Raw genomic sequence first — 26,737 nt, forward strand, 5'->3', positions numbered from 1 at the left:
AATTGAGAATTGATTATCCAAAGGGTGGTAACGGAATTAGGAAATTTGGTGGGGGGAGGAGGAGGAAATTTGGAAGGTTTTCATCCTGTGTTCTGTGTGTTTTTCCCTGTAGCTTTAGGTTAATAAAGTTTTTTTCCTTTCAATGGTAAGTTGGAGCCTGCTCTGCTCTGTCTCTGATCACATCTCACAGTAGATACCAGGAAAAGAGGTATTCTCATGGAAGCACTGGCATTTCGCCAGGCTCAGACCATGACACTGACTATGCATTAAACTCTAGTAGTGAAGACAGCTTCAGATTTTGGGTGCATAGTATTTCCTTAGGAAAACAGTTCTATTAATCAAGTTGCTCAGAACAAACTCAAGAGCACCACATTGTAGTCAAGATTTCTTTTTGTTTTTTTAATATCCTTAGGCTAATCCAGTTATTGGGGAAGAATACATGCAATGGTATTTAGTGAAATTTGGAACAAGATTAGGAATAACACCATCAAGTCAACACAGCAACTCTGTTTGGCATAACATTAACAGTGCCAGAAAGAGATAAAGGTTTTGATGCCTTGAGAGGCTGACCTGGAACACACACTAGACAGAGCTAAAAGAATAAAGTAGGTATTTATTAAAAGGCCTTAATGGATACACCTTGTGCAGTACAAGACTCTGGCCAGGGCTACACCCAAGATGGACCCAAAATGGTTGCAAAATGGATGACCAGTCATGAGGTTTCACACTTTTATAAGTTTTGGTCCATTTACATATTGGGGTTAATTGTCCAATTACAGCCTCAGGTTATGAAGTCACATCCTCCTTATTTGCTCTCTTCAGTTCACCATTGTTTATGCTTTTTGGGCCTGAGGCTGTAACAGCTCTCCTTGGTTCTCAAGATGGAAAAGAATTGTTTTGTCTACCCACCCTGTGAAGAGAACTTACTAACACTTAATATGAAGCTCAGAACTACACACCAAGGCAGCACAGAATCTGAAAAATATGAAAGGTAAACCTTAAGGCATCAGTTTGAGTGTCTTGGTTCATTTGTGGAATAATAATTGGCTTTATATTTGTCATGGCTTTTGACACAGTTTAGATTGTTGTGGATTATATGTGTTTTTACACATTAGAAGTGATTGCCTAAGGGGAGGCAAATTAAATACATTTAAAATAACTTGATATGGACTATGACTTGCTTGGTAATATCAACACTGTGCAGAAAAATCACCTTGCAGAAGTAATAAAAATGGTATTTAGAGGTGCAACCCATCATATTCTGTTGTCTTCTTACAATAACTTGCATCCCTGAATTTCCACCATTTCTGCCATATTGTATGCTATGGCAACTATATTATAGCACTGCAGGGGGGTTGAACTAAACTTCCATTTATGATTTAAATAAAGTTGAAATAATTTTTCTTCCAAATTCATTAGTATTGCAATCCAAAGTATTTAATTATAGAAACCCCAAAACAATTCAAATGTCAAATGTTTGTAACAGGAAAACAAATTTATTTATTTCAGAAGACAATACACAATTTTATTTTGAAAAACACAAGAAAACTAGCCTGAGTTCGTCTGAAATATTCAGAAAAATCCTACTGTCCTTAGCATGTTCCAGCCATTATTTTTAAAAACAACGCACTAAAAGTTAATATATATTTTTAGAATTATAAAAGTTTCCTAGTTATTGTACAGTACACAACGCAAATTGCCCACAAACTATTATTTAACTCCTTCCAATTTGGAGAGGACATGATATACTAAAAGATTAACCATTTCTCACAAAAAAAAAAGAAAAAAACCACACCAGGAAATACATATTTACAAAATCAAGCACATTATACAAAAAAATCCTATCAAATTATTCTGTAAAGAGGTTTTCCTTAAATAATTAAAAAGTGTGTTCAACAAATTAAAAAACTGCAAAACTACGTTATGTCACATGCACCTTCTACAAAAAAGTTGTTTTCTTAATTTACATAATGTATGCAGTAAATAGGAAAACAAAAGTTCAATTTCTCCTAGTGTTATTACATTTCTGTGCCTGTCGTACTGAATAATGTAAACTGCCACTTACTAAGTGAAATTTAAATGATGGAACCTTAAAAAAATACAGTAGAAAATAAATGGAACCAAGTCAGTTTTCTAGAAGCTAAGAAAGCCCTGAGTGACGACAGAATTATTGATTGGCAAGCTCTAGAATTAACCTAATTACAGTTTACCACCTGAGGCAAAATTTCCTAAGTGTTTGAAAGGCACTCAAAGTTTATTCAATAGCCTCATTGGTTATTACTGTAAATCCAAATTTTCAGTGAGGATGAGAAACTTGCTTTGGTGCATAATTATATTTTTTTTACATTTAAATTGGTTTATTGGGTTATTTCAATATGATATTTAATGTTTAAATACAGAACAATCACTTTAACAGTGTATTTGAGAACCCTTTAGTATTCTTTGTGTAAAAAAATCGAAAAGAAAAACTCTTTTATCAGCGAGTCAAAAGATAATGGATAAATATACCTGGTGAACCCAAATCAAGGGAAGTTGTCCCTCTACAGTCTTAATTATTTTCAAATATTTATTATTTTAAAGTTCACTCAGTGCTGAAAATTCTTGAAGACATTTGCAACATGATCAAGGAAGCACTTAAGAACATAAGAGCCTTTCCCTGATTCTGATTTAAGTGAGGGTCATTTTGATGCTCATAGTCTTGTTCTGGACTTTTTTCTCTATAGTGAAGAACAATTTTTACAAAAACTGTAATTACTCAGGGCTTCCAGTCCCAACATTTTAATTGCTGAGTTTCTTTTTTAAAAGAAAAAAAATTAGAATACACGACGAAAGTTTAAATGATCAAACTGAGGCATATTTTCCTCAAACAAAAACTAGGCAGTCACTTTGTAAGTGGCTTTTACTCTTAAGTAAAATGGGTAAATTACAGTTAGGTTTGCTCACATTTAAAATCACTAGCAGCAATATTCAAGGCAGGCAAACTGGGGAGCATTTACAGTAAAATATGAATAAAAGATTGTTAAATTAAACCCCTTTGAGTATTGCATTATAATTATGCATGAATTTGCATTAACTTACTAGAAATCTTTACAACTTACTTACACTATATTAGTGATGTAATTCCACTAAATGTAATGAGACTTTTTTCACTCAGCTAGATTTGAATAAAATACATTTGCACCTACTGTTGTTGATTGCTTCTGCCATTAACCAGTAGAAAAGCTAAGTAAGGTGATATTTCTATCTATAATTTTCAACAACTCTCTACTCACTTCTGAACTTGTTCCCTTGTTCTGGTGAGTACTACTTGTAAGAACAAAGGACTTTTCAACACAGCAGAAGGCAGGTGCAATTTCTAGGGTTTGTTTTTTATTTATTTTTAAATTCTGACATTCAATGTCATACAAACTGCATCCCTGTAGAGGAAGCTGAATCTAGTACCACTGTCTTTCCATTAGTTCATATCACAGTGACTGACTGTTAAAAGTAATATGAATACAATGTCCTTTTTGTCTGTTTATCAGATAGACTGCTGAAAATTTGATTGCAAACATACCAAGGGTTCTGTAAAATTAATTTTCTTGTTAATTAAGTAGTTTTGGTTTTATTTGTGAAGATTTTAATTTACAGTATTAAAGTATTTTAATATCACTCTAAAGATATTTCCAAAAGAGTACAAATACTTTTTCTAAACCTCCGTATTGTAAAGAGGTCTTAAAGTAAACAACCTATGACTGTAGAGTCAAATATTTTATTTCTTCAGATATTTATGCAATTATGAAAAGAAAATAGCAGAAATAGTTTTGCACCATACAGAACATATCGGTGGCAGTGAATAATTTCACCTAAATCTATTAAACCTTTTGAAACAAAAACATTTCTGTCTACAATGCAAATATTTAATTTAGAGATTAAAAAAAAATTCTGCAGGACAATCAATTACTTAAATATATAGAATATTTTCAGTGGTCTAATTAAATTACCTAAAAAGTGTATCCTCACAATGCTCAAAGGGTTAATGCAAGGCATTACATTAAATTAATTTTCTAAGGCTAAAACTAAGTCATTTGTATTTATTCTTCTATTCCTGTTTTTTATTTTTTTTAATCACCAAAGTAGCAAAGATACTAGAATACCATTCATTGACCTATTTTTAAACCACAGACATGATAGTTTTCCTTTTCTACAGAGACAAGGATGTAATTTTCAGAAATCTATACTGATCTGACAAAAGAATGTTTTAAACTCTGAAATAACTGTCACAAAGTACAAAAAGTACTTACATAATTTAAAAAGTTACTTTTCCACCTTTTTTTTCCCATGATTATAAAAGGTTATTTCATTTTGTAAAACCACTCTGTAAAGTAAGCTAGATTGCAATGTAGTGCTAACTAATATAAATGTCTTTCTAAACAATGCTGATATCATTTGGTGAGAACCACAAATATATCAGGTCAGGTCTTCCCCCGTGGAAAATATTTTTAACAGAAGCAGTATTTCAGACATTTAAAAATGCTTCCGTTTAAACTGAAATGTTTTACAAAGCTATACATTCCTCAGTGACAGTACACCAGGACAATATTTTACACATTTTTGAACTAAAGGCAGAAATGCTGTACATCACAATTTTGCAAGTAAACAATTTAAAGAATACTATCCATTTTTTTAATGGAACATTAAAAAAAAAAGATGCACATAGCATGCTACAGTATAATAATAAAACACAGAAGCAGATAACTGAAAAGAGGGGGCTTTTAAAAAAACTGATTTACAATGAGAAATATGAAAATGTAGCTTTTCATAAATATCAAACTTGTGAAAATTGGGCCCCATGTTTTGAAAAAGTAATTCAACAATACCCATTCCCATTCTGCCACAGTGTTTACTAAGTAATTTGTGCCAATGGGGGAAGCGACTCTAAAATAATTTTTTAAATTTCGCATCAAGATTGGGTAAAATCCACAAATTGTATGAGCCCTTATCTTGTAGTGTCTAGACAGTAGATGCTTGCTACAGCTCTTTAGAGCTCTAAAAGAGTTAAGCAGGCTTCAGAGTGGCAATTCAGCCACATGCTACACACTACATAATTAGGACTGAGGTATCCATATTTCTGTGCTCAAATCATTAGCAATACGAATCTATTAACAAATATCAAAAGTATTTAAATTGTTTCATGTGCGTATGTTTGATCTAAATTGTAGTAAATTTAAAAGCAAAGCACAGCAGCTTACAGCAACTTAATTCTGTCAATTAATTGTTAAAGTGGGGAAAATATTACTTTAAAATTTGAGAGAATAATCAGTTGATAATCATAGAAATACAAACTTAATTCAGTTATCTGAATAAGGAATAATTTAAATTTGTTTTGACAACTGCTATTAGAATCCATTATATGAATTCTATCTTTGTATGCATATATTTTGTTTTCTTTTTGCACTACATGAACAGTGATTAACTGTTCAGAAGATGTTCAGGTCCCACCTCTTAGCAATCTAGATTTACATGTTACAACCATACTTTTCTTTCAGCAACAATAAATACAACATTCTACCAATAAAAAATATTTAAAGTTTGTCAACACAACATTTGAAACCAGGCAATAGGGACCATCAGTACAGCATAGGGCACCCTATGTTAAGAATGAAAAATGATGAGTATTCAACTATATTTTATTTTGTAAAATATTATAATGCAAAATAAAAGGGAGAAAATATTTATCATAGGTTAGTTTTTAGGATTTTTGGTGAAGGGTGCTGATTTCTAAGGAAAAAACCCAGGATGCAGTGATATTTTGGAGAACACAACCTATGAGGATTCAGTGCACAGGTGAATTTAGAGAGAAATTAATACAAACCTCATTTGCACTTTTTGCTGAGACAGAAAACATCTACAGACATAAATAGGAATTGTGCCTACATAGAATGAAGCAGGATGGGTTTGCCTCCAAATTTTGCTAAGAAATTTACAAATAATTTTGTACCCCAAAAAGTATTAAGCCATCTTAGTTGAGCTAAAACCATTCTTGATACATCTGAAAGCTCTCGCAACAAATTTCTTTGCTAAAAATACACTGTTCATGTCACATGCTGTTCACCCATTTGGTATATATGACTTTAAAAAATATCAATCCACAGTCACACAAGATAAAACAAGAGACTCCCTTCATTTTTAATGCAGTCCTTTCTATAAAATTACTTTTGTTATTCTTTCTTTCACTTTTTTGCTTTTATTTAATTATTTTCAATATTTTAGCCTAGCAAATTTATGTCTGCTTTAAAAATCATGAAAATGCTTAAAATAATCAGAAATAATCATAAATGTTTAACATCAATTAATATGGACTCTATAAACTATCACTATAGAATATAATAATTAAAACCTAGCATCAGACTGACACCCTACCACATATGCAAATTGAAAATATGTGCTGCAATATGTACCTGCTTATTTATTTAGTCTGAATTTTTTAAATTAAAATCTGACAAGAGTTTAAAATATATAACCATGCTTATGACTACGGTCCATTTACTTTAACAAGATTTGACGTTGGCATTAAAGCTAGTTTTGCTTTCAAGTTCCCAAGCAAATTTTATTTGTAATAAAGTGAAATTCAACTAGAAACAAGAAAAAATATTTTTAGTATCAATTTTAGGAGGGATATAAATATCACTTAATAATAAAACCCTCTTTATTTCTTTGAAGACTATGTAACCTGCCCCTAATACTTAGGAAATTTGAAAGTGGCAGGCACACCTTGTTGAATAAATTTTAAGCATTATTAAAAATAACAAAAAATACTAAATCTTAGTTTCAGTTCTGTTTAAGGCACCATGTAAAAGCCGAGGTACAACGATCCCTGATGTACATTCTTAAATAGCAATGATCCATCTAGCCACCTATTAAAATTTAATGCAATTGGGAATAAGTACAAGGGAGGCATGCCAGTTACACTACCTTAATAATTTTTTGTAAAAAATTAAATTAACTTTATTAATCAAGAAATACATTTTAAAAAGAAGATTATGCAGGTTGCTACATTTTTTACATTCTATAAATTATCATTTTTGAAAACAGATAATTAAAATAGTAGGAACAGGCCTAGAATAGAAGAAAGTCATCCAAAAGGAATGTTTTCCTGTATGTCCAGTTCAACATAAGTAGCATGTACACTTAAAAAAAAATCAAGTTACTTCTATTGTGGTTTAGTTTCTATTAACTACAGTACCATTTGACAACCAGACCTATCTGTGCAGTGGTCTTAAAATAGAATCAGTATTCTTCAAAACCAGAGGAATTGGCATGCAAATATAATCCAGAGCTGTTGATTTTAAAGGAAGCTTGTATTGTTTACATGTGATCAGGTAATTAGGTGTGCCTACAGTGTACACATTACCACATTGTTACAATTTTATCACTTATTCTGCATTTGTAAATGCAGTGAAAACACTTCTTCCTTACAGAAAGAAAACTGTAGATCTTCCCAACCCTGTAACATTATGATAAAAATACCCCCTGAATGCTCACACTTTGATGAAAACAGTCTTCTAGTTCTGTTCAATGAAAAGCACCTTTTATAACAGATTTGATGCATCTACTGTCAAATGAGTATGCATCCAGTATGTCAAAGAAAGTATTTCTTTTAATATTTTGCATCTAATTAAAAATATATGTATATGAAATCATTATGAGAAATAATTAGCATTAAAATATGAACTATGAAAAAAATAAGTTATTTTAATTTTAAGAGAACAAAAGCATTAACATTAAAAGCTTGACAAAAGTCTTCATTGACACTTGAAACTATGAAAACTCAATATTGAATAACCAATGTAAAATGATTTTGCTTACAATTTTTTTAAACGTCTGGCAAATTGCATACACCCATTTTATTTCACAACTCCAATAAAAGGTAATGTTCAGCACAGCTAAAATTTGATAAGACGACTTTCAGACCTATTCTCCTATCTCCCCCATTAAGTCCAGCATCAACAAGGCTAATGCAGTTAAGGAGCACTTCAATATTAGACTGCAGTATATGTATTTCCAGTAGCACTGCATTGTCTGATAGTCTGAGTATTTGTAACAATGTGCTCATTATGAATTGGGTTCAGGAGGCTCTGCTCTATTCCACTCTCAAGCACTGGCTGCTGCAAGCAGCCCACCTGAAATGCTTGGTTTAAGTCTGTTTTCTCCCTCTTGGCTTGTGGCCCTCCATTTTCATCCATCTCTTCTTCTATTTCACTTTCAACTTCACTGCCCTCATCTGCAAATGAAAAGAAAAGCAAAGCAAAGCAGAGAAAAGCAAAGCAAAGCAGAGAAAAGCAAAGCAAAGCAAAGCAAAGAAAAGAGAGCACAAAGGGAAAAAATCTGAATACAAAGGCCTTCATTTTGCAAATAACATGAAATATGAAAGCACAGGAAAGTGTAATAACCAATCATATCTTCCTTTTTCCAGCTTTCCATCCCCTTCAGCTCTCTCACCAGAATATACAATTAAATTTTGAAAATTTCTTGTGTAAATAATATACATTTTAAAAAATTTAACTATTTAGGCCCTAGAGTATTCTAGTCCTTATAATATACTATATATCATGTATAGCATATTCTATCCCATATAATAGTAATATTCGCATAATTTAAATTATAATGTAGCTTTTGATTCTGCTTAACTATATTTAAAAAAAAAACCAACTTGTTTTGCTCCAATAGACATGCTAGTTCTATATAAAATTATACATTTGGGAGTGCTTACCTTTATCCATATTTCCAGGGGATAGAGCATTTAAATCACCAAACTGCAAAATAAACAATAAAAAGTGTGCACACAGTCCTACACAAACATGACCTTAGATTATCTATGGTAAAGCCAGTAGTGTGCTCTAATGGCTTGTGGCTAGTATGAAAGTGCATGCATTTGACTGCAGTCACATCCATAGTATACAATTTCATTTTCCATTCCATTATATTTGTGTTCATATTAAGGAAATTAAAATAAAATATTGTCAGCAATTAAAACAATAGGATATAAACTTAAGCATATGTTTTTGCATTTTTTAGGGTGACTTATGTCAAGGCCTTTGTTGCTTTGAGTGAGATATTTCTGATGTAGAATGCTGGAAAATATGACCGGTGCCCATTTTTAAACTGCAATACTTTAACCAAAAGCTTGCTTAAAATTCTCCTGAAATGGTGTGTCACTAAAGGCAGCTATAGTGTAGCAAAACTATACATAGGGTAAATAAATGGCACCACTGAAAATAGGGTTGATGGTAATTACAGTATATTATGCTGACTAGTTTACTTATAAAAAATGAAGTGAAAATTTGCTCACAAGTAAAAAAAACAAACTTCTTTCCTCCCTTTCTTTGTCTGAGTCCTTTACCCTTCTCTTAAATGAGAAGCTGCAGAGCATAATTTGATTCATTAATCTCAAATAAAAGGAGTACAATATTTAAATAACTATATTTCTAAACATACCTGACTCAGTCCTTTTCAGAAATACAGAAAGATAAAACTTCAGTGAACACTAAAACAGCATAAGCAGCAGCAGCCCTATCTTTCCAGGTTCCCTCATATATACTCCCTCCTCACCTTCCCATACCCATCCTTTCACCTTAAGTCATCCACATGGCCATGCAAAGAACAACATGACAGAACTAACCCAATAAAAATAGCCCAAGGGATTATTTCAGACAGGATTAATTCTCTGATCCAGTTAACCACAGGACTGTCTGAGTACTTGTGCCAGCATCAATCTACAAATCTAAGGGGATGGGAGAGGAGGAAACTTTTTCTCAGCTGTAAAGACAGTTCATAATGGCTTCAAGTGTTTGCCAAACAAGCCTTAGTCTTTCCCATTTTATTTCAACTAGTCAGTAAATGCAGAGAAACACAAGAAGCCATGCATTTAATGAATGTTTACAACTTCCCTGTTCCCCTCCCATCTCTCAAAACTTTAGATTATATGTTTTCTCTCTAATATCTGTCTTAAGTTTACCAAAACATTCTAGGAAGTCCCACAGTACACCACAAGCATTACATTTGACATATACTATGTCAAGAAAACAAGAATGTAGCAATATTATACTTTTGCAATACTTTGCTATAAATGTAATGGCAGAGTTCAAGTATCTAAGCAGAAAGTAATTTCTTTTTTACCTGTCAGATTAATCAAACTACAAATTAAGCCAAGGCTTCCAATCTCTATGAAAATGTACATATTTTTATAATATTTAATTATACTTTTTAATATATCCTGAGGAAAAAATTATATATCAAGTCATGCAAGGTGACTTACAACTTATCAGTAAGATTAAACATGATATAATGATCATCAAGTATAAAAACATCGAGCTTCAGTCTGGTGAACTATCTATTGTATGTCCACATCCATTTTCTAGAACTTTAAAAGTACAATTCCTTGATAATAACTCCTAGGATAATGTGAATTCTTAAGCAACTTACACAAAATTAATGGTTAGGGGCGCTACTGAAAAAAAAAAGTGAGGAAAACTTCAGATTGCAAATACCATAAACATAAATAAGACATGGTGATTCTGAATTTATACTTTGCTCTGTTTATTTTAAACAAAATACATTGAAATATAGGCATGAAATTATGCCATGTCCCAATCCTGCAAGTACTTCCGTGCTACTTTGATTTCATTTGTGTGAAACGTGAATGAAGATATATAACCCAAATTTGAAGATGCCAATGTATTTGCAACTCAATCTACAACAGATTACAATTATTTAAAAATATCCCATAGGTCCATGTAAATGTTAAAAAACCTGAAAATGCATATATGAATTTATTGCTAAATTCACCAATCCATTTTCTTGCATATTATCTTACCTCTCCCATAACTGCGATAGGTGTTTCTCCTGTTGCCTGAGCAACACGATGTTCGACTAAGTAAAACATGTACTCATCATAAAGCAAGCGGATCAGATGAAAAGAGCCAAAGCTAGCAGCACTGCGTAAGGTTAAATCTCGAATCACCATTGAGCTATTTAAATATGGGGGGGAAAATATGAAATAAATATCACAATTCTTTAATAATTTAGTCATATGGAATATACACTTCAAGAATAATAAAGTAATGCTATTCAAAACCATCTGATTTATGATGTCTTCAGAAAGAAATGTCTGTGAAAGACAATTATTTGTCTCTCCCCTTTTTTGAAAGCATGGTTAGAGACCATATTACACAACTAGAAGATAAATTTTCAAAAAGGCAGGAAGGGGTTTTTTGGTGTATGCACAATTACTAATATGTGAGCACATGTAAAAACTGAACTTAGCAAAAGGAAGTTCTTTGTTAAAATTTTAAATAACAAAATTGTATTAAAGTTATTTAATTTCAAACAAAGTGGTCTTTCAGAATATTGTGTCTGTTATGCTCCCATTCCTAGTTCAAAGTTTTTAATTGGTATGATTTTTAAACTTGTAAAATTTAGATGAGTTTGTGTATACCTTATAATAGAAAAATGCAGATTGTGGATGAAAACATCCATATGATACTCTCACAAAATAGATGCTATCATGCACCATTTTGAAAAAAATAGCTTTACTATGATAACTGATACAGTAGCAGATGACATAGAACATTTGTCTTGTTCTTTTTACACAATTAAAAAAAAATTTGTCCCTACATAATAGAAATAGAACCCATGGTATTTTAATAACTAATAGTAAAACACTGGCTTTAAAATTGTATAGCTATTCAACCCAAAATATTTCATAGCATGTTTCCAAATCAGGATAAAATTCTAACCTCATTACACTTGCACGAGGCCTATAAAACAATATACAAGGATAATTTCATCTGCTGCTGAGTTGCACATATCACTGTGTTTAATGTTAAGAACACCGATCTTTTAGGGGGTGGGGGAAAAGCTCTACATTTCTTGGGAACTATTGTCTGATATAACTTTTTTCAACATTATTATGGCATGCTATTGAGCAAATAATAAAATAGCTAAAATAATTTAGAAGACTACCTGTAGAAAGACCATTTTAAAAGAAATTGCCGTGCTGCTTTAGGAAAGCTGGGTCTTCCTTCATATGGTTTCAATGCTTGCACCATTACATTATCAAGCCAGGCCGCCCACTGCTCAAGAGTGCTCTGCTGCTGAAGAGTCATCTTGAAATCTGTTTCTAGTTTTTGAACCATATTGTCATCACACTGACACACCCAGGAAGCCTGTTCCTGTTATAAAACATGGCAAAAATGAAAGCAAAATACAAAATGTAAATTATACCTAAAGATTGAATAATTAAATTAAAAGGATGAAATATACTTATTAGACAAACTAATGAGTATTTTTATCTTCATGTCTGTCTCAGTTTTGTTGGAAGAAAACAAGAGGAGGAATCCAAAGTACAAAAATGGACATCAAATAAAGCACACACACAAAATTACAATGAAAATCCATAAATACATTGCAATGTTCCATATTCATTTTCATTAAAGAATTTTCAACTTCCCTCATTCATGATTTTTCAAATAAAAATTTCAGGAATTGTCAGGCTTGAGACAGCAGGAACAAGGATTGGAAAGGGCAGTCAAATGTGTGAAAAATGACCAGATAATATTGGCTTTCACATTTATGTATTAGCTTATGTATGTTGTTAGTGATTATAAGTATTTAGAAATAGTATAAATTATAACTCTTTTTAGCTATAATATAATATAATCTATTAGCTTAAGTATGCACTGTGTTGCTCATAGAAATAGTAGTGTAATGAATATAATATCTATGTATCGCTTATGGAAATACTAGTGTGATGGATGTATTGTGATATAGACCTTGGCAAAACATAAGATGTAAAAAAGGCTTTTGTGTAACTAAGAAGAACAGTGTAAGGCCATCCGCTGAGCAACCTGTCCAAGTGATAAGATAACCATGACACAAACCAGAGCACTGGAGGACAATTAGAGAATACCATGTTAAATTTAAGGACGACATACTAAATCCTTATCAGAGGATGTGAAACAGCAGGATAGAGACACAAGAAGAAATAAAATATATTGACCTGACACACAGGATGTCATGCAGATAAGCCAGAGTGTGAAGAAGCCAAACAAAGGAGTTCCCAAAACATCCGAAAGTTCGAAAGAATGTTTGAATAATGCATGAAACACATGAATATGCATGTATCTCAGCAGATGTAACAGTATAAAGATAACACTGTCTGCATACACCAGCAGTGTTCTTTGGTTCTTTGGCTGTTGGCCAGGAGCACCCCAGCGCTGGATTTTTTTTTTTTTTTTTTTTTTTTGTTGCTTACTTAATCTCTTATTAAACTTTACAAAAATTCTTTATCTTCTACTCCATTTTTCACAAATGGGAGTTGAGAAAGTAAAAACTAAAGAGGAACAAAGAAACCTAAGTACCATGGCCACTTTTGCTTTGAAGGAGTATCCTGATTCTGGCCAGGAAAGAGCTAATTTTTGCAGCAGCCAGATGGGTTAAGGCCAGGACCCTGGGTTTATTCTATACCACCTCATACCATGCACAGGAGGTGATGTGGTAGGCCCTATGTGGAGCCTGAACCAAAGTTGACCACTGTGTGAACCTTTAAACATATGTACCTTTTCAAAACAACACATGCAATTTTAGGAAAACAGGGGCTTCATGACTGACATGCCCAGGTGCCTGGCCAGCAGATGGGTATGCCAGACCACAAAGTTCCAAAATAAACATCTGATCATGTACCTTTATACAAGTAACAATATAAAAGTGAAACCCCTTTTGTGTTAGTCCGAAAGTCAGGTGTCTGCCAAGGAAGGGGGGAACCTCATTTGAAATAGAAAATATTACCCCCTTCCCTCTAAATTATTATAACTTTGAAATTACGAGGCTTTCAGGCAAAGATATGGGAAAAAGAATAACACTTCTTTACTAGTATGTATAACAAGGCAACCAAACAACCACAATGGCAGCAACAACAAAGAAAACCAGAAACCAAATAACAGTTTTCTCATGGCTGCCAAGCACTTTCTCCTTTGGTGTAGGTATGGTCACAGCTGGCAGGGCGACTGTTGGCTCCTGGCCAGGTGGGGGAGGTGCGATGATTCTCCCGTGGCTACAGGGGGCACTGTCATGCACGGTCAGCTGCCTTTCTGCATGTGGGTAATGCTGGGCAAGATGGCAGAAGAGATGGAAAAGGGGCTTCTTTTACAAACTCCCCGGGGCAGCCGTTCTCAGTGCCCCTCTGGATGGCAAAATGGGCTGTTACAGGAACCTCTGAGCAGCACCTGGAATGGCAGAGGCGGGCACATTCAGGGTAGCAAACAAAATGTAGCAGAAACTCCACAGCCATAGCAGCAGCCATAGGGTGTCCTGGCAGGCACAGGGTGCTGGGTTAAAATGTAGAGAAAAAGCCCAAGACAGCAGCAGAAAACAATGGGGCTGGGCAGTGGCAGCCAGGTGTCTGCAAGCAGCTGCGGCACATAGCTGGGAAATGCACCCTCAGGGAAGGGGGACGAGTTTGGGGTCCCAGGTTTTTTTCCCCTGAGGCATCCGATTAGATGATGAAGGTCCTTTCTACTGCGATCGGATGTTAGTAAGGTCCCAGTTCAATGTCCGCTCTTACAAGCAAAAGCTCATCCACCGTAAGGAAGAAGCAGTACAGGGGCTGTGTGGAGGGATGATGGTTACGTGACAAAGGCCACGTAGACATGCTCTGGATAGCTGAGAATTGGAAAAGTACCGGACCCAGCTAATCCGAGTCCCTGTACCTGCAAGGCCGCTGTGGCCTTGAGTATAGTTGTAGTCTGATAGCAAGATGATGTAGCTTAGAGGGAGACGTGAGAAAAGGGAGATGTAAGTCGTAAGGAATGAGGGAGTAAGAAGGGAACTGATATTTATAGTATAACCAATAGACTGCTTAGCTTACAGAATATGCATGAGCTTATTACTTGTGCATAAAAGTCTGATGCTCTAATCAATAAACGAAGCTTGCTGAACTCTCATATTGAGGGTCCCGAGCCTCCCTCACTGCGACAGGGCTGGACTGCACAGTGGCAGTGAATTATCTTTGTGGTAGAGGCAATTCGACCATTCCCCTCTGATCCGAGCCTAACCCCACACCCCTCAGCCAAAATCTCAGTCCTTCCCAAGAGAAACCCTCCCCCCCTCCCCCTCCCCCCAGCTAAGAGAGTAGCCAGCTGCATCCCTCCCCAACTTGGCCTCTTCTTTTGTCTCTTAAGTACCGGTTGTTATCATCTCTTAGACAACAAATAGGAGAAAAACCCCCTGATAGAAAGAAAGAAGAAAAGAAAAAAGGAAAAATCCTAACCTCCAACAACTTTGTATCAGGATAAGAAGCCTCACCTATGAGCAGATGAACTATGTAGGATTTATCAATTAGCAGGAGGATGTCTTTGGCCCTTTGTTGCAACAGCTGAAATACGGACCGGGATGATGGTAATATATTAGGGTAATTGGTGATGTATCTTTTTTTAATCACTAACTGTAATCTGTAGTAATGATTTGATGCATTGCCTTTCTATGCTTATTTATTACATGAATGATAAGCAAACAACAGAAATAAGCTACATGGATTGTAAGCAGATAACAGAAATAATCTTATCTCTAATTAAGTCTGTGGTAATCACATATCCTCTGAACAGAGAGAGACATAGCTGTCCCAGGAAAATCCTGGGAAGCTGTGAGAAGACGTGGAAAACTTATAGAAAAGAATTAAAACAATTAATATCTCTCTTTCTGTAACCATTGTTAATAGATATGGTTCTCCAGAGTGTGCTATTCATAGTTCAAAGTCTCACCTTAGCAAGTCACATTATAAAAGGACCCACTACTTTCATTAAACTGGCCTTCTGATTCCCCTTATGAAGACTGGAGTCTTTCATTCTGTCCCTGACACAACAGCATCATAAGTCATTTTGTTCTGATCCCTTTGCTGATCACTGAAATAAATAGGGCAGGAGATCTTTCTCCTTTTAATGCCTTTATTAAAAGTGATCAGCTCAAGGTTGGGAGGCCCAACGGGTCCATTCTCTCGCCGTCATTGCTCCCAGGAGGAGGAGGAAAGTGCAGCTTTGTCCACTAGGGGGCAAAGCTGGGGCTCCCTTCCTCACGAGAGCAGTAGGGGGTATATACCCCTGGATCCCGCTTTTTGAGTTTGCCACCTAGGGTCCTGGCTCCGACCAACATCTTCTTAGGTTATGGTGAGGGGCCACTAAGGTTTTCAGCGTCTCTGCTGGCTCCGGACCTCTCCCCTGATGTCCAGACACTACTTTGATCTCTTAATTCTGTTTTGGCTTGTTGCTTTTGGGGTTTTTTTCGGTAAGTGTGGTGGGGGGTCCTCTCTCATTGCATTCTGGGTCTGAGGTTATTTGCATGTCAACTCCAACTCCAAGGTCCCCTCCTTTCACCATCGGCGGGGGGGGGGGGGGGGGAATGCCCTCCTCCTGGCCACAGGCAGGGTGGTACAAAGAGAGGAATTCCCAACAATAGGAAGTTAACGACCGACTTTTAACAGGTGATTACAACATGAAGCTAACAAAGAACTCCCCTCTGCCAGAACTGGTTAAACTTCTAATTCTACAACCTTTTAAAAAACAATGGGTAACCTTTTTTTTGTTCATAACAATCACATTAATTGGCAAAACAAAAATGGTGTAGTCGACAGGATTTGAACAAAATGTTTAAATCAAAAAAGAAGAAAGACCAGAAACCCCTGCTTGACATTACAGGAGGGGAAGATATGCCTTATAGTTCAATAGCCAGGGAATGGTCTGTTGCTGCAGGACTACGAGAGTCATGGAATGCAAAATTGGGAGCGGCTGAACCTCTTGATGTGGTTAAATGTAATATATGTTATAAAATAATTCATGCTTAAGGGGAGAACGTATGCAATAAAAATTGTAAAATCCAGTGAGCATCTGACCACTAGCAGCCTGGAGACAGATTACTCTGGAATTACGAAACTAGTGGTGGAAGCAGGAGAACAATGCTTCGTTTACTTATGAAAGAACATGGCCAGCGCAGACATGGGCTTCCTCCCGAGCCATCAGGGAACACCCAAGGGTGATCATCCCTTGGTAGATACCATCAATCAAGATAACCAAAGTCACCAAGAAACATACATCTGAATACACGACTTCCCCTGACATGATCAGCGCCTGCCACTACTCAGGAAACAGCAATTGTCCAGCCCAGCCAAATGAAAGAAACCTTCATACATATGCGGGGTTACAAAAGAAATCGGGGCACCTCTGCATCAGGCATAAAAAACTGTAGGCATTCTGAACAGAAGGGGATCTGATGTGATAGAGGTCGGACCTCAGTTCACCCAGCCCCGATCCTGGGCTTGACGCTGTCTCTTCGGCTGTGGTTTTTGAGGACCGTATTTTGGTCGCGAAAAAAAATCTTTTGCATTTATTACTTTGGATTTCTGGCTGATCATTTATAACATTAAATGCTTACAAAAATTGCCTGTTGTAAAAGGGAAAGAAGTTACGAGTTTAGGTGGAAGGGGATGGATTCTTTTGACTGCTTATCCATACATCAGACCAAACAAACACTATTGTGTGAACAAAGTATTTTAGAGAAACAAATTTGTGACTTACAAATAAAATTGTGATGCTACAATGTCAGAATAAGCTGCTTGCTCATAAATAGGATACCTACCAAACCGTGGATGAAAAAGCAGCTGTTAGAGTAGCTGAATATAAGTACTGTAAACACAGGGGGCAACTGAATAAAATGAAATTACATGCAGTAATTGCAGAAGCTGGATTGCAATGGGACTGAAACATGGGGTCAGAAACTAGAGGATATATATTAATCACAGAAATTAGAAGGTATTGATTAAGAATAGGCACATAAATGATGGACATTGCTTAATATTTGCTGCATCCTTGGTTGCATGAGAAAGGAAAGGACTACCTGAAAAACAGCAGGAAAGAATGCAAGGATGCCTGATGAGGGGAAGGATGTTTATCAAGAACAGGATACAGTATGCAAGTATACTGAGATAACGAGGCTCCTTGAGCCCCTGAAACCAGATGAATCTGGACTCCTGCCTTGGATAGTGGCCGAAAGATCAGTAAGCATGCTCAAGACAGCGGGGTCAGAAAGTCAACCCTTAGGAAGACAACTTTACTTCATACCCTACGACCCCCGAGACAACCACCAGAGACAGCTGCGCAGGCCCTAAGGACTCATAAGATGATTAGCATACGAAGAAGAGAGGGAAGGGAGCCAGGAAATGATCTATAGTGAAACTTGATGAATATGTAACATTCTAGGGGATAAAGAAAAACCTGAGTGTACAGGGGGTATGTAGCAGGTGCAGGGCCGGCTACGGCTCTGTGGAGGGATGTTTAGAGATAGGTATTTGCTGAGTCATAGGAATTGAACCAGGAGTCCTCACTCTGGTCCTCCAGGCCTGCTTATCTCTCTGTGACCCCATAGGCTAGTTTCCCTAACCCTTACAATTGGTCAGTTTTCAATCCTCCCTAACCCTATAAAAGAGGCTGTCTTGGCCCATTCCTTTAGAAGAGCAGCTTCAAGACCCTTCGCGAGACCCTCAGAATAAACCATAGTGGAACACTTGGCCACCTTCTCCTCTCTCATTCGTCTGCCTTCCAGAAGCCACAGCCAGCCGCAGCCCCTACGAGCAAGCTAAGAGCTGAAATCATAAAAGAGCTGATTTTCACTAAGAGCTGACAATCACTAAGCTTGCTAGGGGCCACGGCTGTGCCACAGTTATGCCTAGGGCACCCCAGCCTCCAGAGGGCTGAGGTATCCGGCCTTGAGACTGCTTGCCTGGGGCGCTTACCCTACGAGGGATCAGCTATCCGGCTAAGAAGCTAGCCCCTGTGGCTTCATTTTATTTTACAGGGGTACACATGTCTTTGTGGAGATATTCCCATGCATCAGGCTGAATAAAAGCATACCTATAGGAATGTGCCCCCTTTTGACGGAGTGGCCAAATTATCCTTTGTCTCATTAAAAAGGAAAAGAGCCCAGAAGTTTTTCTCCTCAATTTGGTAAAAAGACACCTCATAGGACCTTTGGGATTTCACCTCAAATCTAGGGCTACCAAATTGGAGAGAGGCCAAAAGGTCCCACCTAGGTAATTCACTAGAAAAAGAAGAGAACAAAGGAAATAATCGTTTTTGTGTGGTGTTTTAGCAGGAGCAAGAACCTCTTGCCCCTGGCTCGGATTTTCACTTTAAGAGCTTTGTTATTTTGCCTTTTATTAAAACTTTTTCTGTTTCCAACACCCCCTCAGAAGCCATCCTGCTAATTTTATGCCATTCGAGGTAGCTGGGCTATCTCAGGTGCGATAGGTTCTCTGAGAGGTCATAAGACCTGACTTGAGGAGAAAACCTATCACTTGGCGACCAAACTGGTGATTTCTTATTTTGAGAGACATAGTTTGGGAATTTTTGATTGGCCCTCAGTCAAAATAGGACATTTTTTCCTTGGTCTTGCGTTTTGGGGAGTGCAGACCTGCAACTGGGTTTTTGTGGCACCAGAAAAAAAAAACCCAGGTTATGGAGGATCTGAGGCCGTTAGAGGGGGCCACACAAATCGAAGCCTCATACTGGTGAAAATAGGCTGAAAGCCGGGACAGGCTGGAGAACGCATTGCAAAGTCCTAAGTACCCCTTCTAAGAGAGCTGCTAGTGGTTGAGCTAAGACTGCTGAACACTGCTGCATTTCCAGACCCAGGGAGTTCAGACCAAGGACGATAGCTGCTCTGAAAACCATCTTTTGGTGAGTAAGAATATGGGGAACAAGCTATCTGTAACAGAGCAGGATCTTTATTTTTATTTGAACTACGACTTAGAAATTCAAGATGTAAAGTTTGAGAAGAAACAGTTTAAAAAACTCATCAGATGGGTTTTCACAGAATTCCTGACCATAAATACATCTGATATGCTTACTCTAAAGTTCTGGGATGCTGTGAGACTAAGATTATACAGTTTGGAAAAGAATAAGTCCAGCCTAAAACTACATCCAGTATTTCAGATGGTGTTACAATTTGTAATATTGGAGAGTGAAAAGCAAGCTAGAGACAGCCACAAAACACCTCAAAGCATAGAGAGAGCCGACCGCAGGGTGCAGCAGAAAGAAATGAGGATGGGCAGAGATTCTGAGACACTAACACTGTCCCCAACTCACCCTGAAGCACACTGACCTCGGGAGAGCAGGTGGGAGATGGTGTGGCCAGCTGCTCCCTGTCCAGCCCCTCCTCCTCCCCCGCGAGGGAAACAGACTGACCATGGCCATGCCAGTCTGCAACTCGTCTCTCCTAACTCCCCTAATCTGACAAATTCCCCTCAGTTTCCTCTCAAAAGTAACCTCAGATGCACTAAATCGGTGAACTTCAGCACTGCAATTGAAAAAAGCTGAGCTGCATCCATGATCTGTGAGGTCAATAGCCCACGTGGCCGGCGCCATGTTTCAGAGCTGCCGAGCTTTGCCTTTTGTGGGTGTGTTCCATCCTCTGACTCACAGAATTCGCTTTCCGACTCATCACTAAGCTCCTGCCCATCAGACGAGGGACACTCCTCTTTTGTGGGCTGAGCCCGGTCTGTCTCCCTGCCCCTACTCCCAGCCTACACCCTGGGATGGCACGCCCTCACCCTGCCTACCTTGGGAAGCGGATGTGACCTCCCAGAAAGTGACCCCATCCAAAATGGCAGTGCCCATATTGGGAGAAGCTCCGATTTTGAACAAGAGATATTCACACGCCCCCCCCCAGGGCAGCCTCCCCCACCACCAAAGCAAAGGACCAAGCGTAAATGCAGGAGACAACAGATCAGGTCATCTCAGCAGTGCAGAAAGCAGGACTCACAGTAGCGAAGGAAAAAATACAGACACTTCCTCCCTGGAAATATTTAGGATACAAAATCACAGAAAAAACTGTAACTCCCCAACCACTTCAACTAAAGAGAAATCCAAAAAAAACTGAATGAAGTACAGCAGCTGGTAGGGACTCTGAACTGGCTTCATCCCCTCCTAGGCATCTCAAACTAGGACCTAGCCCCTCTGTCTGATCTATTGAAGGAAGACACTGCTTTAAACTCACCATGAGATTTCAACAAAGAAGCCCAAAATGCTTTAGATAAAGTGATGCAAGCCATCCAATCACGCCAGGCTCACCCTTATAATCCTAACTTGTCTTTTTTGTTTGCAGTTTTAGGGGGCAGTCCACAGCTTCACAGTCTAATATTCCAGTGGGATGTAGAGAAGAAGGACCACCTGATAATCTTAGAATGGGTTTACCTATCTCATCAGCTGGGTAAAACTATAACAACTTGCCCTGAAATTATATCACAATTGATTATAAAGGCTAGATCCTGAATGTTTTCCCTTTCAGGAAAGGATTTTGCAGAAATTTTTCTGCCTGTCACATCCATCTATTTGGAATGGTTAATTCAAAATTCAGAGGTTAGGCAATTTGCCTTAGAAAATTTTACAGGAAAAATTTCTGTCAATTGTCCCAAACATGATCTACTAAATTATTCTTTAAAATTAATTCATAAGCCCTTAAGAAGTCATGCACCCCTAGATGCAATCACATTTTTTACAGACAGTTCAGGGAAGTAAAAAAAATCTGTGATTGCTTGGCAAAATCCAGAGACCAAAAAATGGGAATCATATATTGAAGAAGTAGATGGCTCTTCACAAATAATAGAGTTAATGGCAGTTGTGTGAGTCTTTTCAAAATTCACGTTTCCTTTTAATTTAGTAATGGATTCATTCTATGTTGCAGGTGTAGTGGAGAGAGCAGGAGGGTCTCTGCTAAAAGAGGTTTCCAATGACCAGCTATACAGTTTGCTCAAGAAATTAATCTTCCTTCTTTCTATTCAACAGAAACCTTACTTCTTAATGCACATTCATTCACATTCTGTGCTCCTGGCTTTCCTAGCAGAAGACAATGCTATGGCTGATTTTTTAGCCATATCAATACAGAATACACTTCCCAGTGTTATTTAACAAGCCAGAATGAGCCATGCTTTCTATCATCAAAATGCACCTGCCTTAGTAAGAGTGTTTAACATCTCTCAGAATCAGGCTAAAGCGATTGTTCAATCATGTCCAGATTGCCAAAAATTAGCCATACCAGCAATAGCAACAGGCGTTAACCCTTGAGGCTTAAATAGCCTGCAGATATGGAAAACTGACATAATTCAATATCAGTCATTTGCATGGTTCAAACATATACACTTATCAATAGATACGTTCTCAGGAGCAATTTTCACTTCTGCACATCAAGGAGAAAAGAGTAGAGATGTAATTAAACATTTCTTACAAGCATTTGCATTCCTAGGCATTCCTCAAGAAGTTAAAACGGACAAAGGACCAGCCTACATTTCTAACAAACTGCAGGAGTTTTTCAAAATCTGGGGTATCAAACACACCACAGGTATTCCACATTCCTCCACAGGCCAATCTATTGTAGAAAGAGCACACAGATCTCTGAAAATCTTGATCCTTGAAAGGCAAAAGGGAGGGACAAAAGTGCTATCTACCATAGAGAGGCTGAATAAAGCTATATATGTTTTTAATTTCTTAAATAATTCTTTTATGGAGCAGGTACCACCGATTTTCAGACATTTCAGCAATACCAGTCAAGTGAAACTCAAGGAAAGGCCACCAATCTTCATAAAGGACCCAGAGACAGGACAAATTTCAGGACCCCATCCTCTTGTGACATGGGGGAGGGGGTTTGAATGCATTTCTACAAATGCAGGTCTTTGATGGGTCCCTGCAAAAAATGTCAAACCGCAGGTACAGCCGATCCAAGAGCAGCAGAAGACGCCAGAAGAAGAACACACAAATAATTGAGCGACAGCTGACCATATTCAAACATGAAGATATTTCTTAAAGCAGAGACTGTTTTCTAAGTTTGCACTAGTTAAAATTGTTTCAAAAATAGTTTTGCACTGAAAAAGGTTCTGTAAGTTACTGCTGTTGTGTTAAAAGTTATTAACCTACCTTCGAATCATATGTTAAAAATGCTTTGAAGTTCTATATGCTCAAATCATATATAGCCAGAAACTTGAGGCTTGCCAGGGAAAACACTTCACCAAAGTTAAGATAGACGGGTAGTTTACAAGCAATAAAAATTATAACCAAATTTTAAAATTATTAGCATAACTACAAATTGTCAACAAGGGTGAGACTTTTTCAGATCATGTTCCTTTCTCCTCTTTCTTATATATATAGAAATGGTGAGATGTAAGAATGTGCCCCCTGTTGACAGAGTGACCAAATTATCTGTTGTCTCAAAAAGGAAAAGACCCGAGAAATTTCTCTTCTTAATTTGGTAAAGAGACACCTCATAGGACCTTTGTGACTTCACCTCAAACCTGGGGCTGCCCAATTGGACAGACACCAAAAGGTCCCACCTAGGTACTTCACTAGAAAAAGAAGAGAACAAAGGAAATAATCGTTTTTGTGGAGTGTTTTAGCAGGAGCAAGAACTTCTTGCCCCTGGCTCAATTTTTCTCTTTAAGAGCTTTGTTATTTTGCCTTTTATTAAAACTTTTTCTGTTTCCAACACCACCACAGAAGCCATCCTGCTAATTTTATGCCATTCGATGTAGCTGGGCTATCTCGGGTGTGATAAGTTCTCTGAGAGCTCATAAGACCTGGCTCGAGGAGAAAACCTATCACATACGTACTTTAAAACTCATTTTGTCTTTGAGTTTTAGAGTCTCTCTCTGCATGTCACGACCAATGGGACAGAGACATTTGGGACTCTACTGATCCAGATGATTCTGGGTCAGATAAGACCATTGACATCCGCCCTGTATTGCGTAGGAAAACGGGATATGATGCAAATGGACAACAGGTTATAAAACATTATATAGACAACTATATACAGCATAAGATTAATGATATGCTTGATAGATTCAAACAAAAATCTGGAGAATCGTTATTAACACAGATGGTGCAACTCCACAAGTTGGGAGCCACTGGTATAGGTACAGACCCCGGAGACAGTAGGAAATTTATTACTTTGAGCTCAGATTCTTTTATTCAAGAGGCATTTTGGGGAACACAGCTAGATACTAAACTGCTGTCAGTTGTAGCTGAGAAGTGTATAATAATAAGTACCCAGTAGAAAGTGAGTGGCTGGGGGGGATAGACTTTGGTACACATTAAGAGATTGCATGAAGCATCTTGAGGAGGAATGAAATCAGTTGTTTTTATTGGAGATGCAGACACAATGCTACAAAATGTTTTATCAGTACACACGAGAAATTGATAAATTAATGCTGCTCCTCCTGCATATAAAAATGCCATAATGACCATGCAAACTAATGAAACAGGAAATCCAATTGGAGATGTGAGAAAAAATACAGCAGTTAGGGGATTTGGGAGAATGGGAGCCACATGGATCTGGATGGAATAAATCAGGCTCCCTGTCTGGAGGGGACAATCAAGTTTCAAAAAAAGAAATGTTTGCTGCACTTCTGAAAGACGGAATGGTGCGAGAAAATATAGATGGAATTCCCACTGATGAAATGTGGACGATTTACAAGCACTGTGGGCTGAATAAACCAAATAAGAAAGTACAGAGCTCCCAAATGAAAATTAGGACCCCAAAAGATGCAAGTCAGCCATTGGCTTCACCTTTGAAACCTTGATGGGACATTCCACCTGTCTGTGGAAGGTCCCCCATGGGTGGGTTATTAGTTCCAGGGGGAAGGAGGATTGGGATCTGTACACTAATTTGCTGTCCCCCTAAAAGGAAGTGTAGGAAATAGAAGCATATCATAACCAAGATTAGGAAATAGGCCAAGCTTCAGTACAGGGATGGGCAAGAAAGAATTGGCATTCCCATGTGGACCTTCAAATTTTTTGGAAAAACCAATCTACTCAAACAGTTAAAACCCTTATGGATACTTGAGCAGAGGCCTCGCTAATTTATGGGAATCCAAAAAGATTTAAAGGCCAAACCATTCTAATAAGTGAATTAAGCTCTACAAACACAAATTGAAATGAAAATAGGAAATTTACCATGTCGAAAAAACTCAGTGATGACAGTTCCAGCCCCCGAGTATATAATTGGAATTGATATCTTAAAGGACTTAACTTTAGAATTACCAGATGGACAGTGTCAATTTGGCACCAAGCCATATATTAGTATGAGACTTATTCTGGTAGGAAAGGTAAAAATACCTCCAGTAGAAATTCCCCAGCCACAAAATTAGTCTCTTTGAAGCAGTACTGCATTCCTGGAGGGCAGAAAGAAATACTGTTAGCAATTAAAGATTTGCTTGAGGCACGTGTCTTAAAACCCATCACCACATCTTGGAATAATCCTGTATGGCCTGTTAAGAAAAATGATGGGTCATGGTGAATGATTGTGGGTTTACACAACCTGGTTTTTGGTAGTGGGGGGGGCCACAGAGGTTGCTTCTGTGAAAAGCTGCTAGAAGCTTCCACCATGTCTGGCAGAGCCAATCCCTGATGGCTCTGAAGATGGACATGCTGCTGACCAAGGCTGGGTCAATTAGAGATTATGGTGTCCTGGGGTGACTTTATGATGCTTGTATCCCAGATTGGGATGTTTATGCTCGATATTAAGTTCTGCACCTTTAAGACTGGTTCCAAGAGTGAACGGGGGAGGGAAGAAGCACAGTTTGTTTTCAGAAACTGCACTTGTTCCCCTGCATTTTTTCCCTCTCTCTGTGCGTGTTGTCTGCAGCACAGACAGGGAGCTCTCCTTTGCTTTTGGTCAGCTTTTTTGCTAGCTGAGGCAGAGAAGTTCCCCAGTATTGTCCCTAACACGCACTTTTTACAGTAGGGGGACACGGATTAGAATAACTATTGTGCTGGGCTCAGTGATAATGATTTAAAGGGAATTGCATTAACTTTTCCAACAATGGCACTTTGCAGAGAGTCCAGGATCCTCAACATCCTTTGAACAGCTGTGTGCTCTATGCCTTTCAAATACAAATATAACCATAACATCCAATGTAATCCTTAAATGCTGTATAGATCTAGGTATGGCTTGGACAGTGTCCAAGAATAGGAAAAAGTTTTATGACTGTATGAATAGTAACAATACTCAAATTAATGCATCATCTTCTCTTCTCCTGTACAAGAAGGTGTCTTGGCTTAAAAGATAAATATCTGCCAGGGAAGGCAGGAACCTTCCTGGAATGGAAAGATGATCCCTCCCTCCAATTTAATGTAACTTTGAAATTACGGGGCTTCCAGGCAAAAATATAGGAAAAGGAAAAACAGGGTTTTTTACTACCATATATATATAAAAAAACCAGAAAAAAACAACAACACTAACAGATGTTTCCCACCCACTAAGCACCACGTTTCCCCTTTGGTGTAGTTATGACCACAGTCAGCAGTGGGGCAGTGTCGGCTTCGGTGAGGCAAAGGGTGCAGTGGCTCACTCGTGGCCAGCCGGTGGTGCTGACGGGCTCTGGTGAGGTGAAAGCTGTAGTAACTCCCTCGTGGCCAGCGAGGCGAGAGGGGGAGAGGGGGAAGGGGTGACTCCCCCAGGCACTCACTCAAGCAGGGATCAGTCTTCAGCACTGCCAAAGGCAGCCGGCAGACACTGGGAAGGTAGGCAGTGCTAGGTTGCAATACTGAGCTACCGCGCAGAAAGAGATCCAAAGGAGACTGCCCCAGCTTCAGGCGGCACCCCATGCGGCGGCAGGGGAGCAGGGAAGAAAACAGGCAGGTTTTGATCACAGTGACAAAACTCACTG

General features: G+C 37.8%; 1 protein-coding gene across 8 annotated transcripts in view; it reads right to left on the bottom strand.

Moving 5' to 3' along the window:
• Positions 1-1,461: 1,461 nt before the first annotated feature.
• Positions 1,462-26,737, bottom strand: part of LOC132341439 (transcription factor RFX3-like) — a 210,322-nt gene continuing 185,046 nt past the window's right edge. For 6 of the 8 annotated variants that reach the window (XM_059873022.1, XM_059873021.1, XM_059873027.1 and 3 more), the window contains 4 exons: positions 12,004-12,212; positions 10,856-11,009; positions 8,753-8,795; positions 1,462-8,263 (listed from right to left, as the gene is read on the bottom strand). In XM_059873022.1, the coding sequence (XP_059729005.1) occupies positions 8,022-8,263; positions 8,753-8,795; positions 10,856-11,009; positions 12,004-12,212 (648 nt within the window). In that variant the 3' untranslated portion in view covers positions 1,462-8,021. Of the gene's footprint in view, positions 8,264-8,752; positions 8,796-10,846; positions 11,010-12,003; positions 12,213-26,737 lie in introns of those variants that run through there. The other 2 variants (XM_059873028.1, XM_059873026.1) reach the window with 2 other exon arrangements.

Source organism: Haemorhous mexicanus, chromosome W (assembly GCF_027477595.1).
Source record: "Haemorhous mexicanus isolate bHaeMex1 chromosome W, bHaeMex1.pri, whole genome shotgun sequence".
NCBI classification, from domain to species: domain Eukaryota; kingdom Metazoa; phylum Chordata; class Aves; order Passeriformes; family Fringillidae; genus Haemorhous; species Haemorhous mexicanus.